This window comes from Populus alba, chromosome 12, assembly GCF_005239225.2.
Source record: "Populus alba chromosome 12, ASM523922v2, whole genome shotgun sequence".
In the NCBI taxonomy this organism is placed as follows: Eukaryota; Viridiplantae; Streptophyta; class Magnoliopsida; order Malpighiales; family Salicaceae; genus Populus; species Populus alba.
Genome location: NC_133295.1, coordinates 14,132,333 through 14,146,236, shown reverse-complemented (window position 1 = coordinate 14,146,236; position 13,904 = coordinate 14,132,333). Strand labels below are relative to the sequence as shown.

At 30.5% G+C, this 13,904-nt stretch overlaps 1 protein-coding gene and 1 pseudogene across 2 annotated transcripts; one reads left to right on the top strand and one right to left on the bottom strand.

Moving 5' to 3' along the window:
• Positions 1-3,720: 3,720 nt before the first annotated feature.
• Positions 3,721-6,024, bottom strand: LOC140954328 (uncharacterized; annotated as a pseudogene).
• A 2,573-nt stretch (positions 6,025-8,597) lies between these two features.
• On the top strand, positions 8,598-12,864 carry LOC118060652 (protein YLS7). Of its 2 annotated transcripts, none has more exons than XM_035073914.2 (4): positions 8,598-8,832; positions 9,150-10,032; positions 11,153-11,427; positions 11,678-12,864. In XM_035073914.2, the coding sequence occupies exons 2-4, from the start codon at positions 9,432-9,434 to the stop codon at positions 12,485-12,487; spliced, it is 1,686 nt and encodes a 561-aa protein (XP_034929805.1). In that variant the 5' UTR covers positions 8,598-8,832; positions 9,150-9,431; the 3' UTR covers positions 12,488-12,864. The 2 variants fall into 2 exon arrangements, with proteins under 2 accessions (XP_034929805.1, XP_034929803.1); XM_035073912.2 differs by having other exon boundaries at positions 8,598-8,890.
• The last annotated feature ends 1,040 nt before the right edge of the window (positions 12,865-13,904 follow it).

Here is a 13,904-nt window from a genome sequence, read left to right as displayed (position 1 = left end):
GGTTTGACGAGTCGTTTGAGATAGATATGAAATCACAACTTCTCTTTTCTTTTTTCTTAGTATTTTTTTATATGGATAATTGAGTCCCTCTCTCTAATTTGATGAATGATATAACATCTAAGGAGTTGGTGTGAGAAATAAAGTGTAAATTTTGTTTATATACATAATTTTTAAAAATTTAAAAATTTTAAATATATCTTAATTTGTTTTAAATATAATTATAAAAGTTAATCATATTTGACATAATAACTTTATAACTTGCTGATCTGAAATCTAACTCAAGTTGAGTTTTATATTAAATCAAGCTAAGAATTGACTCATTCAAACTTGATTGATTTAACGAGTTAACTTATAACAAGGTCAAAATTTGAGTGAGAGATGGTTTAACTTCAAAAAAAAATTAAAGATTTTTCAAAATGATTTTATTTTAGATTGATTTGCAATCAATTTGAATTATTTTATTAATAAAATATTTAAAAGTGTGGTAGCGGTTACTTTTCAAAGTAATTTTTACTAGAAAATATAACAAAATAATAATTTTTTATTTTTAATATTTCAAATATCACAATAATTCATGGTTTCGATCATGGCCGGATTTTTATTACAAAGGTGCTTTGCAACATGTGTTGTCCGTCTCTTCACAGATAGAATATCGATCAAAAATTAAAAGTCTTGCCTTTCACAACATAAACTCTGAAGACTTAAATGAGAAAACTCCCCTAAATGTTCGAATAAATCCCTCTAGACAAGTTTTGATGATTGAGGTGGTGGATGAGGAGTTGCTGAAAAGGATATGGAAAATACTTTCATGATATTCTTGAGGAAAGACCGTTGTTCGTCTCAAATTTCACATCTTTTTTGTATTGCATTTTAAATAGGGACGGAGAAAATTTTGAAATTTTTTATTTGTTCAAAAATAATTTTTTTATATTTTTAAATTATTTTGATGTTAAAAATATTTTTTAAAAAATAAAAAATATTATTTTAATAAACTTTCGAATACCCCATTAACAACATAGTTCAGATTGATTGTGAATCAATCTGTGTCATTTTATATATATCACTTAAAGTAACCGGATACAATTCAACCAGCTAGGTGGAATTTTGCTGTGAGCATTTCAACAGGTCTCAGATCGAATCCAGCCCAAGCCCAGCAGTCCCTTGATGGTGGTGGTGGTGACTGGACAAGCCCAGTCAGACGGGTCATATTAAACATGGGCTCTTGATGAGAAGGGGAAAAAAAGACTGTGGGCTTGCAAGGGCAAAATCCAACACAGCATGCTGCCTGCTGGTCTCTAAGTAATTTTCCTTTTTTTTTCTTAGAATATGGTGTATAAGTAATTGATAATCAAAGAAGTTTCCAAAAATAGTAGGATTGCTGTTGCAGATCATACAAGCTGACAAAATCTAGAGCATGACACTATCGTTTTTTTTTTTTCTTACCAATTTATGATGTTGCATCATAACTTTTGTTAATATAGCTATAAAACTTTAGTTGCACTAAAAATCATTTGTTTTTGGAAGTTCAAGATCCTAGTTGTGCTTCATTTTTACTAAAATACTAGAGATCAGGCATATCATGATTGAGAGCATCTCCAAAATGAAAGCTAAATAAAAAACTAATTGTAAAAAGTTGTACTTTTAGCTTTTGCTTCTGCATTTCTTCACTTCAACGTCTGAGGTAAACAAATAGCTATTTTAGTTATTTGTCTTGTGAAGAGCTATTTCTACATTTCCTTTTAGAAATGGCAAAAGCAAATGATGGTTAGCCAATGGCTATTTTTATAGTTGTTGGCCAATAATTTATTTTTTTCTTTAAAAACAGGAGGAAAGAACCTGTAAATTTTAAAATTTTGTATTGTACCTCACCATTCTCTTAAATTTAGAAAAACAAGAATCAATTATTCTTCAGTTAATTAATAACACCGATTGTGTTACTTAACTGAAATTAAAAGGTATGCTTGTTTAAAAACCTTTTTATTTTCTCTTTTATATCTCTTAATTTTTTAGACCTTTTGTTGTTAATTTGATATTTGTGATAATTTTTATTTCTTTGTTATTTTATGTTTTTGATATGGGTTAAGGAATACAATTTTTATTTATGTTGTTATCTTTGATAAAATTGAGAGGAATTAATAATGGTAGTTAATATTGATAAAAATATAGAGTGACATGTTTAAAATTTATTTTTGATTGCTTGTTTTAATTTAAGATCAATTATATTTTATCTTGTTGAAAATGCAATTAAACCAGTATACCAATCGTCTTTTAGTTCCAAAAAATGATCAAATTATTATGTTAGAACAAGTAGGAGGCAATGGTTATTATTAATTCACATGTATGGAAACTACAAAATTGCTAGACATTGAATGTGTGCTTCATTTACACTTTCTTATAAGGTTTTAACTTGAGTTATTTTATTTTATTTTTAATGTAGATGGATTCAAATTTTCTAAGCTCTTTTATCAATTTCTTATGAGTGAGTCAAAAGATATTATCTCTCAACCAAGTGATTCTAATCAATTAATTGATGACTTAACATACTCGAATTTAAATGTCCATTCGACAAAAAAATGACAAAGAAGTAAAAATTTCTCACTGGAGGAAGATTGTTTACTTGTCTCTACATGACTAAATACAAGCAATGATACAATTACAAGAGTTGAACAACAAACAAAATAGTTCTAGGCTCGAGTACATGCTTACTTTGTAGAGAATAGAGAAAACTTAAATAATCATTCCTAAATAAGTATTTCAAGTAAATGGCAAGAAATAAATAGAGAAGTTGGTAAATTTATTGGATTTGTTACTCAAATTGAAAATTGTCAGCAAAGTGGAATGCCTGAAGAATCAAAGGTAATTTTAATATTCATTTTCATATTAAATTGTTTAACACATATTTTAACATTATTTAATTTCTCTAATTTTTTACCAGATTAATGATGCTCGACAAATGTATGCTTCTTGTGTTGACAAACGATTTCAACTAAAATATTGTTGGGTTATCTTAAGAAAAGAACCCAAATGGCAATTTGAGCGTGCAAGTCAACATCAAAGGTCAAACAAGAAACAAAAAGGTCATGTCAATGCAAGTCCGGCTTCATCAGCTCCATCTACCCCTGATTCTGTTAGTTTAGGAGAAGACAGTGAACCGTTGATTTATCAAGATAGACTAATTGGTCAGAAAACTGCAAATGAACGACTTAAACGTAAACAAGGAAAAGATAAGTTAAAGAGGTAACTGTAACAAATCTCTTACAACAATTTAGGAATACTCTAGTCAAAATCGAGGATTAGAAGAAACAAGACAAAAAAATTATGTTAGAGCAACAAGCTATGATGATGCAACAAGCTATGATGATTCAACAAAGTTAAGAGAAACAAGAATTGGACAGGATTGAGAAAGAAGAACAAATTATGAAAATAGATATTTCTAATTTGGATCCAATTTCTGCAGCATATTTTCAAAATAGAAAGTTAGAAATTATACAAAATAGGAGTTTTAATTTTTAATTAACTAGATTGATTTATTGTTTAATGTAATGTATTTTTAATTAAATATATACAAATTTCTTGGTTATTTTAAATATATTGTTATAAAAGTGGTATCAATTCATAATATTTTTTTAAAGTTCTTCTAACATTTAACAATAATAAGTAGGATTAATTAACTTAAAGGATAACAACCATAATGAAAAACAAATATAAAAAACTTGAAACTTATGATGACATAAGAAGTTCAAATCTAACTATTCTACTCGTTGCTATATTGTTCCCACAAATGTTCACCCAAATCTTCTTGTAGTTGAGAGCTAGTTGCTCTATCCCTAATTCGACTATGAGTTTGAAGAAAATCATGTAGTTCTGGTATTTTACATGTAACACTGATATAACGGAATTGACTTCACATTCATGGTCAAATCCAAGGTTCATTGCTCCTTCATCCTCAATAATCATATTATGTATTATTATACAAGCTTTCATAATATTTGCAAGCGTTTCTTCATCCCAGTATCGAATAGGTCCACGTACGATTGTAAAACGAGATTGTCTTAACAAAGGTTGACCAATTAGGATAAATCTTATTTTCTAAATAGTATCCCATTGTATATTCATGCCTATTAATTGTATAATTGACAGGAGCAGTTCGACCTTCAGCAAATGCAGCGAAGATAGGTGACCAATCAAGAACATTAATATCATTTAATGATCCAGGCATTCCAAAAAAGGCATGCCATATCCAAAGATCTTGTAAAGCCACCGCCTCTAGAATTATAGTTGGTTCACGACAATGACTAGTATACATTCCATGCCAAGCAATTGGGCGTTTCTCCCACTTTCAATGCATAAAGTCAATACTCCCTGATATCCATGGAAATCCACGTTACTCTCCAATTGATAATAATCGACAAATATCGGCCTTGTTTGGTGCCCTTAGATACCAATCACTAAAAACTTCTGCGATTACTTTGACGAAAGCTCTAAGATTTTCTATCGCAGTGGTTTCTCTAATTCGAAGATATTCATCGGTAAGATTTGCAGGAATACCATGTGCAAGTATTCTGTGAGCCGCAGTTACCTTTTGAAGGCAAGATAAACCAAGAACATCAAGAGCATTTGTCTTTTGTTTGAAATATGGATCATGAGCTTCCACTGTATTTGCGATCTGAAGAAAAAGACGACGACTCATCCTAAATCTTCTTCGAAATTGACTTTCAGTAAATTTAGGATTTTCAGCAAAATAATCATTATATAACCTTAACTCACCTTCCTTTCTATTACAATTGACAATATTATGACCAAGAATATAGCCACGATACCCTGTTCTCCGCCTTTGATTATTAGATTCTTCTTCAGCAACCACATCGGTAGCAACTTGAAAAGCGAACACATGAGTGTCATCATCAAAATCAAAAGCATCATAAAAATTAAAATTAGAATGATTCATGATGATTTTTAATGAAATAAAATAAAGATTGGAGAGAAGAAAATGATGAGAAAAAAATCATAAGGTATATGAAAATATTTATAGATGGATTATTTTTTCAAAATTTGAAATCTTAGAATGTTGGCGGTTAATTTTTGCCCATTTGAAATTTTAAAAATGTTGACGGTTATTTTTTCAAAGCTTGAATTTGAATTTACTTTTAAAAAATTAAAATTTTAACAGTAACATATAAAATTGAAAATTAAAAATATTCATATAAATAAAATTTAATTTTAATTTTAAATTATATCTTTTAACTTTCATATTACTTCATTAATTTTATATTATTGTTATAAATTACTCATATTAATTATATAATTAATAACATCATAATTATATTATATATAAAATATCTAAATTAGTGATATAATTATATTAATAACATCATGATTTAACATAAAATATATTAAAATATAATTGGCTTTTCTAAATAGCTTTTTACCAATGAACATAATAAAAAAAACTATATTTACACTATTTAAAAAGTTATTTTATCCATTTGGCTCTTTAATATAGCATTTCTCATTGGAGATGCTCTGATGTTTCAAGATTCATGCGTATATTCTAAAATTTAAGTTAAAGCAACCATCTAGTAGGTAGTCTAGTGATAAAAGCTTAAGATCAAGAGGTTTGCTCTTCCTGTAATTTGAGATTTGAGCTTTATGGTTGTTAATATGATGGTTACTGAAAGCTTACATGATTGTTAACTTCAGGATCCGTGGAATTAGTCGAGGTGCGTGTAAGCTAGCCCGAACACTTATATTAACCGGAAAAAAAAAAATAAAGCATACATGATATATAACTTAAAGTTACAACGAGTCACAAAATTTAACCGAGTTTTTTTTAAGTCTAACAGAGATTATGCCTGCTTAAACTATGGCATATTACGTTGTCTCAAGGCCCTATTAAAATCAACTCGGACTCTTGGAAGTCCTAATGACTCAACAAGCCAGCACGCCTAAAAGATAACATCAAATACGAGGACAGAATATACATGTCTTTGTACTTTTTAGGAGTGTACTTTGGGAATTCGTCATTTTATTGTTATTGATAGCGCACGACACAAAAACCAAAATTAATGCAACTTTCACAGTGACCTATTATTATTCTAAGCCTTGGTCTCCAAATGTCCAGTGAGCGTTTGAAACATCTGTAAATCCGTGGTTTTAAAAAAAAAAAATATTTTTTTTTTGTTAAAAAATAAATTTTTTATATTTTAAATTATTTTAATTTACTGATTTTAAAAATAATTTTTTAAAAATAAAAAAATATTATTTTAATACATTTTAAAATAAAAAATACTTTAAAAATTAACCACAACTACATTTTTAAATAAAAATATTTTGATAAAAACTATATTTAAACATTATTATTTCTGCGTGTGGTAAATCAAAAGCCCAAATACTGTTATGACAGGCCATTGAAATTTCTTGGGCCAGGTTGATTCTTAAAAACCACGCCGCATATTTTCACGGGGCCACCTTGCACGGTTTTTCTCGATGAAGGAATATTTCTCAGTTTCTTATTTATTTCTTCGATTTCTTATTTAATTTTTTTATACATATTGTTTTTACCACGCAGTGATTTTTGGATATCCATGTGCTTTCAAGTCTGTTTGATTAGGGTTTTTCTTTGTATAAATAAATTACTCAATGCGCTGTAATAGTTCACCACTAATCACCTGTCTATTTGATGCTTCCCTGAGTTTTTTTTTTTCCTAGAAGAAAAAAAAATCCCATGTTCACATGGAATAATACAAGGTTTTTAATATTAAAGAACCATTTCAATTTAAAAATTTAAGTTATTAGATAAAATTCAGTATATAATTTATATTATTCTTTAACACACATCTTTAAGTGAAAGTCATTTAAACTTGAAACTTGTACATGTTCACATTACTTTATATTTGATTTTTATCAAATAAATAAGGGTGGTGAAATTCAAACTCATGACCACTTGGTTGTCAAGATTCTATGTCATATTAAAGAACCATATCAATCTAAAAATTTAAGTTTTTAGATTAAACTAATTCTTTAAAACTTATATTATATATTTAAATTTATTTACTGATTTAGTGATCAGAAATTCTCAATGTATAATTGAATAAGGATGGATTGTAAGTCTTTTAATAGGAATCGTTAAATGTTTTTACATAAATATCACATAATTATGGTTTAGAAAATGATTTTATTATAAAATAAGTCTGGCTAATAATTTCTCCATAAATCAATATTTTTAAATTCAATGGACCTAATTAAAACCTATATCAAGTTTGAAAAACAATATTTTTTTCTTAGTTCTTCTTTTTAATTTTTAATATAATATTAATTTAGATTACTTCAAGCTAACTCATCTAATTCTAACACAGTGTAAACTTCATAAAGTTGAAAATATCGAAAGCAAGTAGCCTGGTATTTCAATTAGGATCACTTATTAGGTCAAAATAGTCGGAATTGTGACTTCAAATAAAGCGGACAAGACTCCTGTAAAAGTGAAGGATTTTAATGGTATTTGATTAATTAATTGAATCGAGACCTGATTAATAGGTGTCGTTGACAGTGACTGGATCTGGACTTATTTATTATTTCACCTTAATTAAAAAGAAGAGTAGATTTAATTTCACAAGGATTATATTTACTTAAATTTACATAACTTGGACATGCATTAATATTGCATTTACAGGTACAAAGATTCAAATTAAAATTCCTTAATTCCACATAAAACTCTTTAATACTCGGAACATTGTATGCATAAGTTTTATAGCAATAGTAATGCCCATAAAAAAAATTAACCAATATATTACACATGTAAGATAAAATAAAATAAATAAATTTCTGAGCTAAATTAATATTATTTACATTAGTTTTATATACAAATAACAATTGCATCAAATTCACATATAAAATAAGTTTTGGAAAAAAGACAAAACAAATCAAATCCCAAGTTAGTTTCGTTTTAAAAATTTTGAAACACTCTTAAATGAATTTAATTCGAATGTTTTAATAGGATTTCATGTTTGGAATTATTTCAAGTATTAAAAAATTAAATTAGAAATAAAATTTAATATCTAAAAGTGATACAATACTAAAGAGAAAAAATTAATATAAAATTTAGTTTCTTCAAAATACTAACTTACTTTTTTTTTGAAATATTTAAAGAAATAAAATGAAGATAATAAAAGTAATATAAAAAACAAAATGAATTAAATTTACTTACAATGGATAATTTGTTGCAAATAACCTCTAAGTATCCCTTGATAGAAATAATAATAATATAATTTTACACAAATTTAATTGAAAATACATTATAAAAAATATAAAATAAATTATAATAGTTTTAAAATAAATTTATATTATTTTAAAATAAAAAATATAAAAACATGATATCCATGTTTTGACTGTCCTTTTCTTTTATATCTCAAAATAATTTCTAAATATTATTTTAATATATTTTAAAATAAAAAAATATTTTAAAAAACAATTATAATTATACTTAGGATCACTGTAACTTAATAACTAATGACCTCCCACCATAATGATAAAACTAGAAAAAAAATACAGTAAGAACCTGTAGAGGGTCATTTCAGTAATTACACTATCCTCGCCTCCTTTTGTGTGTCTCTTCGACAGCTTTGGAGAAAAATTAAAGACAACGTAAGCTGTGATCCAAGACGGATGCAATTTGCCGGATTTGCCGCAAATAAATTCTTTCTTAAATTCAGAGTCCTTCGATAACTTAAAACTCCCTTTTTTTCTCCTGATCCAAGAATTATCTTATATACCTAGGTTTTTTTAATAAACAGAGACAGGTACAGAGAGAATAAGCTGAGAATTCTTGAATGCCAGGTCAGGTCTGTTTCCATTCAAGATCCATTGAGTTCTTGAGGTTGTTTTGATATGAAAGGTATGGTTTTGGATGTGAATTTAAGAACCCAGACGTTGAATTTTGAAGGATTTTCTTTCTTTATTTGTAATTCTAGAGTTTTTATTAAATGCATTTGATTTCTATATATGGAATCACATTCCATTTTTGTTAATTATCAAGAAAAAAATGTTTTTTATTTGCTTTTAAATGTTATTTTACTGTTTGTTTATTAAAATGGCATAATGGGTTGTTATTTGTTGGTTCATTAAATGCTGTATCTATTTTATATGTCTTTCAGGTTGTTTGATTGTTGAAGGTTGAAGCTGAGAACAATTTTTTGTCTAATCTGGAATCAAGATTCAATTTTTAGAAGTTTTTGGTCTGTGGGTCATTGTCATACAACGGAGACATCCAAATTTTAGTTTTAGGTTAAGATTTCTCATGCCAAACATGTCCACTTGAGAGCTTAGTTGAAGTTCTTCTTCCAATCTTTTTTTTTGTCTGGTTTGTGGGTCATTTTCATGAGTAGATTTTAGTTAGTATATATCTTGAGTTTCACGATCTACGCAATTGATGTTTTATGAAAAGAGCTAGCTTAATGTTGAAAGCCATGGCCTTGGCTTCTTCACCGAAAGAGAGTAATCCCACAATGGCTGCGTTTCCACGGTCCCTTTCATCAATGGCAGCATCAATTGGAGGCCTTGCAGTATTCTTGGTTATGGCTTCTTTGCTTTTGGTTTCATACCCTATAGGTTCCACGGTTAGTGGATACTTTTATGGGATAGATAGCGCCGGACAAGTTGATTTACCCATTTTTGAAGGCAATCAAAGCTCCATTGGTCGGGGCCATGACAGTGATGTAGATGTGGTTGATAAGGATTCTTCATCTGGGTCTGACTTAAAAGTGCTCATTAGTTCAGGCGGTGTTAATAATAACAGTGTGAATGTCAGTGATAGTCAACCCGGGTCTGATTTGCAAGAATCTACTACTGGTGCAAGAAAAGAAGAGGAGGCCAGTTTCAAGGATGGTTCAGTTGCTTTAAGTTTCAAAGAGAATGATGTAGATAAAGGATCAGAAGAGAGTAGCTCAGATACTGCTTCTGCAGATTCTAAATCAGGGGCTAAGTCAGATGTATCTGCTGTGCCCAGTAATGCATCCAAGACTGGTTCTGATGATTCAGGTACTTTTTTCTTTTAATGGATTTATCGTCTTATCTTAATTAGTGATATTTAAATCTGGCTGTTGGATTGTCTTTGCATAGATGCTGGAGTTCCTGTACGGTAATTTGCTTTTCTGTTTGAGATTATTCAACTGCTTTGTGAAGTTTCCAGCTATCAATTGTATTGAATTCCAATTGTTAACTCATTGGTGGTAAATGGGTTTCTCAAAGTGGTTTGCTTTGCTGAAAAAAGAAATCCTTGAGGATCCTTTTTACTTGCACTAGCTATACAAAGGGAGAAAAAATGTGTAATTATTGTAAGACTGGAGAATTGTGTAATCTCTGTTATAGATGCATTTGAGTGCATCGATTTTGTTGGTGCTTAATCAGAAAATTATTTCTGTTCTTTTTTTGTTGTTAGATGCTATGAGATACCAAGCTGGTATCTTCTGGTACTTATCGTCAGAAAAAAATGGTACTTCAAAGAATAAGAAACTTAATCTATCAAAAATAGCTACAGCTTATTGCCAGTGGCCTGGAGGCTTAATTTTGCTGGGCTCTTTGTGAGAAGCAACTGCCTGTAGAATTCCTGGCTACAAACCCAGGCAAAGAATGTGGAATAGATAAAGGAAGGCGAATAGCTATTTCAGTTATGAAGTCATGATCCTATACATACAGAAAGTACAGTGGTAGGCTCTTTTAGGGATAAAATAATCTTCTTTCTGCATGCCATGATCCTCTCAGATGGATCTGACCCACCCTTTTCTTGTTGATGTGTCTTCTCAAAGTCTACCGATAAATGTTTTGCACCACAACTATGGGTTCTAATAACAACCCTTTAGTGGTCTGGTCCAGTTACGCATAAAGAACAAAACAGGAGAAATCAGGGTTTGCTTTTACATTCTTTCTGAACACCTTGATAGTGTGCTTATAATGGATTTGCTTGCAAGCACTACAGGGTCTTGACTGAATGGAAGAAATAGTATAGATTTGTTTTCACAAGCAGAAGAATATTTATATTAAAGAGTTTCCTTAAAATTGTTAGTACAGAAATGTTTGGTTAATGAATTCATTCTTTTGTTTCCTCCCTATCTCTTCATTTTTTTTAGATTATAATTCTCTTACATTTTCTAACATGCAGGCTGTGATTTGTACCGTGGAAGCTGGTTTTATGATTCTCTAGGACCATTATACACAAACAACACATGCCCTGTCCTAACACAGATGCAGAACTGCCAGGGAAATGGAAGGCCAGACAAGGAATATGAGAATTGGCGGTGGAAACCTTCTCAGTGTAACCTCCCACGATTTGATGCCAAGAAGTTTCTGGAATTGATGAGAGGGAAAACAATAGCTTTCATTGGTGACTCTGTTGCTCGAAACCAGATGGAATCGATGCTGTGCCTTCTCTGGCAGGCAAGTATATCCACTCTCCATTATGAATAGTGACCCTTACTGGGCTTTGGCAATTTGCTCTTGATAGCTAATCATATCTTGGTTTTGGGAAATTTTATCTCTGTAAACTGATAATAATTACCAAATCGATACTCTGTTGAAATTTAGTGGTCTCACATGAAATGAAATGCTTGTTTATGTACAATTGTGATATTTAGTCTCACCTTTTTGGGGAGTTGTCCTTATGAAAAAATCTCTGATGCATTTTCAGGTAGAGGCTCCCAAAAACCAAGGGAATAAAAAAATGCAACGATATTTCTTTAGGTCGACATCTACCATGGTTGTCCGGATATGGTCCTCTTGGCTTGTTCGCCAAACATCAGAACCTATTGATTTTGCTCCAGAGGGTGTTGTTAAACTCCACCTTGATGCCCCGGATGAGCATTTCATGGAATTCATCCCCAGTTTCGATGTGATTGTTCTCTCTTCAGGCCACTGGTTTGCCAAGCAGTCAGTCTATGTCCTCAACAATGAAATTGTGGGAGGACAGTTGTGGTGGCCAGACAAGTCTCGTCCAATGAAGATTAACAATATTGAAGCATTTGGGATATCTGTTGAGACAATTCTCACATCCATTGCCAGACATCCAAATTACACTGGGCTAACCATTCTGCGCTCCTATTCACCTGACCATTACGAGGGTGGGGCCTGGAATACTGGTGGATCATGCACCGGGAAGGAAAAGCCTCTTGCACCAGGTGAATTAGTGGAAAATGGCTTTACTGACATAATGCACAAGAAACAGATAGCAGGTTTTGATCGTGCAATCAAGAAGGCGACCGATAAATCAAAGTTGAAGTTGATGGATATCACCGAGGCCTTTGGCTATCGTCATGATGGACATCCAGGTCCATACCGAAGCCTTGACCCTAATAAACTCACAAAACGTGGTCCAGATGGAAAGCCACCTCCGCAGGATTGCTTACACTGGTGCATGCCTGGTCCAGTAGATACCTGGAACGAACTTGTACTCGAAATCATTAGAAGAGAATTTGCGTCCAGGCAAAGCTCTTCTGTATGAGGTAGTTATGTTTTCATGTCTAAGCAGCCTGCAGACATGCACTCTGTGCAATGGTCACTGAGAAGCCTACACACCAATACTTTGTAATCGAAAAGGTAACTTATTCAAATGAGACTTAATTTATTGTAGAGTCGGGGTAACCTAGTCCTTTGGTTTTCATTTTTTTTTTTTTTGAGGTAAAAAAAATATTTTCGAGGTGTTATCCATTACTACAACTGACGGAGGATTGGCTGGTAGTTGTTGTATGTTAAGGCCTCCATTCTTTTTTGAAAAATGAGCAAGATCTCCTTAATCTACTTGTAGAGAAATTGAGAGCTATTTGTTTAACAGTGTCATGATAAATAAAATAAGTCAAATATCATCGTTTCTTATTCTAATGTTTCATCATTTGTTGTTGTTAAATCCCCAGTTTTTCTAGCTGGATTTCCCCATCAGTGGTTGTTTAATGTGCTTGTGGTTTAATGGAGTTCCATTTTGCATGTGAAGGTAAAGAAGCTTACACGCGCACACACTACTATTATTACTAAAAATCTAAAATGCGAAGCAATTTTACTATGCAAAATATATTATTCACCCTTTTATATTTTGCTGTGGGTATATTATTTAAAATTTTGCTTTTTTTTCCCCTTCAAGTTGGTCCTTAACAATTATTGTGCAATTTCATCCTTTTTTGGATAAATTCAAGGCCAATTAAATCAAATTTATTGACTAAAAATAAAATTAAAAGACAAGGGATCAAACTAGGAAAGGCATCATAAATGAGTGATGATTTTAAAGTTCACACAAAAAAGTTTAATTTAGTTCTCACTAATTGATATGTTCGATTTTTAATTTGAGAGATAAGAGAGAAAGATCATTGAATTTTGGGGGTTGAGAGATAAAAATATTATTGATGCTGATTTTGGTCGCTAGAATGATCGATATTTGTATCAAATGATTTTATTTGATTAGTTAAGTTCATATTATATGCTTTTATAACTTGAGAGTACCTGAAAAATATATCTAAAGTTGAAAAGATTTTTAGTTTCGGTTGATTTTAAAGTTAGGGATAATTATTTTGGTGTTTTGAGATCATAGATGGGTTTACCAAGATTCTTAGTGTGTTTTGAGTAAAAATATAGGTTGAAAAATAAATTTTTTTTGTTAAAAAAACACCAATAGCCTTGATTTTATAGCCACCATAATAGCTATAATCCAAATTAAACGTGTTGTCTATCTCAACAAGCGACACCTCGTTTGGTTTATTTTTTTTTCCCAAAAAAATAGGGAAGGCAACAATCATAATAATAAAAAAAAAACTAGGCTCATAGGTGCTAACAACATGGGCTCGGCAAACATGCTAGGCTTACTAAGCTTGGCAATGCATGCCTTTTCCTTTTCTTTTTATTTTTTTAGATTTTTTTGTTATTGTTTTAAA

What these genes read in the sequence shown, in the direction of transcription:
- LOC118060652 (XM_035073914.2), top strand. Translation starts at nt 9,432, where the DNA reads ATGAAAAGAGCTAGCTTAATGTTGAAAGCCATGGCCTTGGCTTCTTCA. An exon ending in GACTGGTTCTGATGATTCAG is followed by an intron (nt 10,033 to 11,152) that starts GTACTTTTTTCT and finishes TCTAACATGCAG; the next exon opens with GCTGTGATTTGTACCGTGGA. An exon ending in TGCTGTGCCTTCTCTGGCAG is followed by an intron (nt 11,428 to 11,677) that starts GCAAGTATATCC and finishes ATGCATTTTCAG; the next exon opens with GTAGAGGCTCCCAAAAACCA.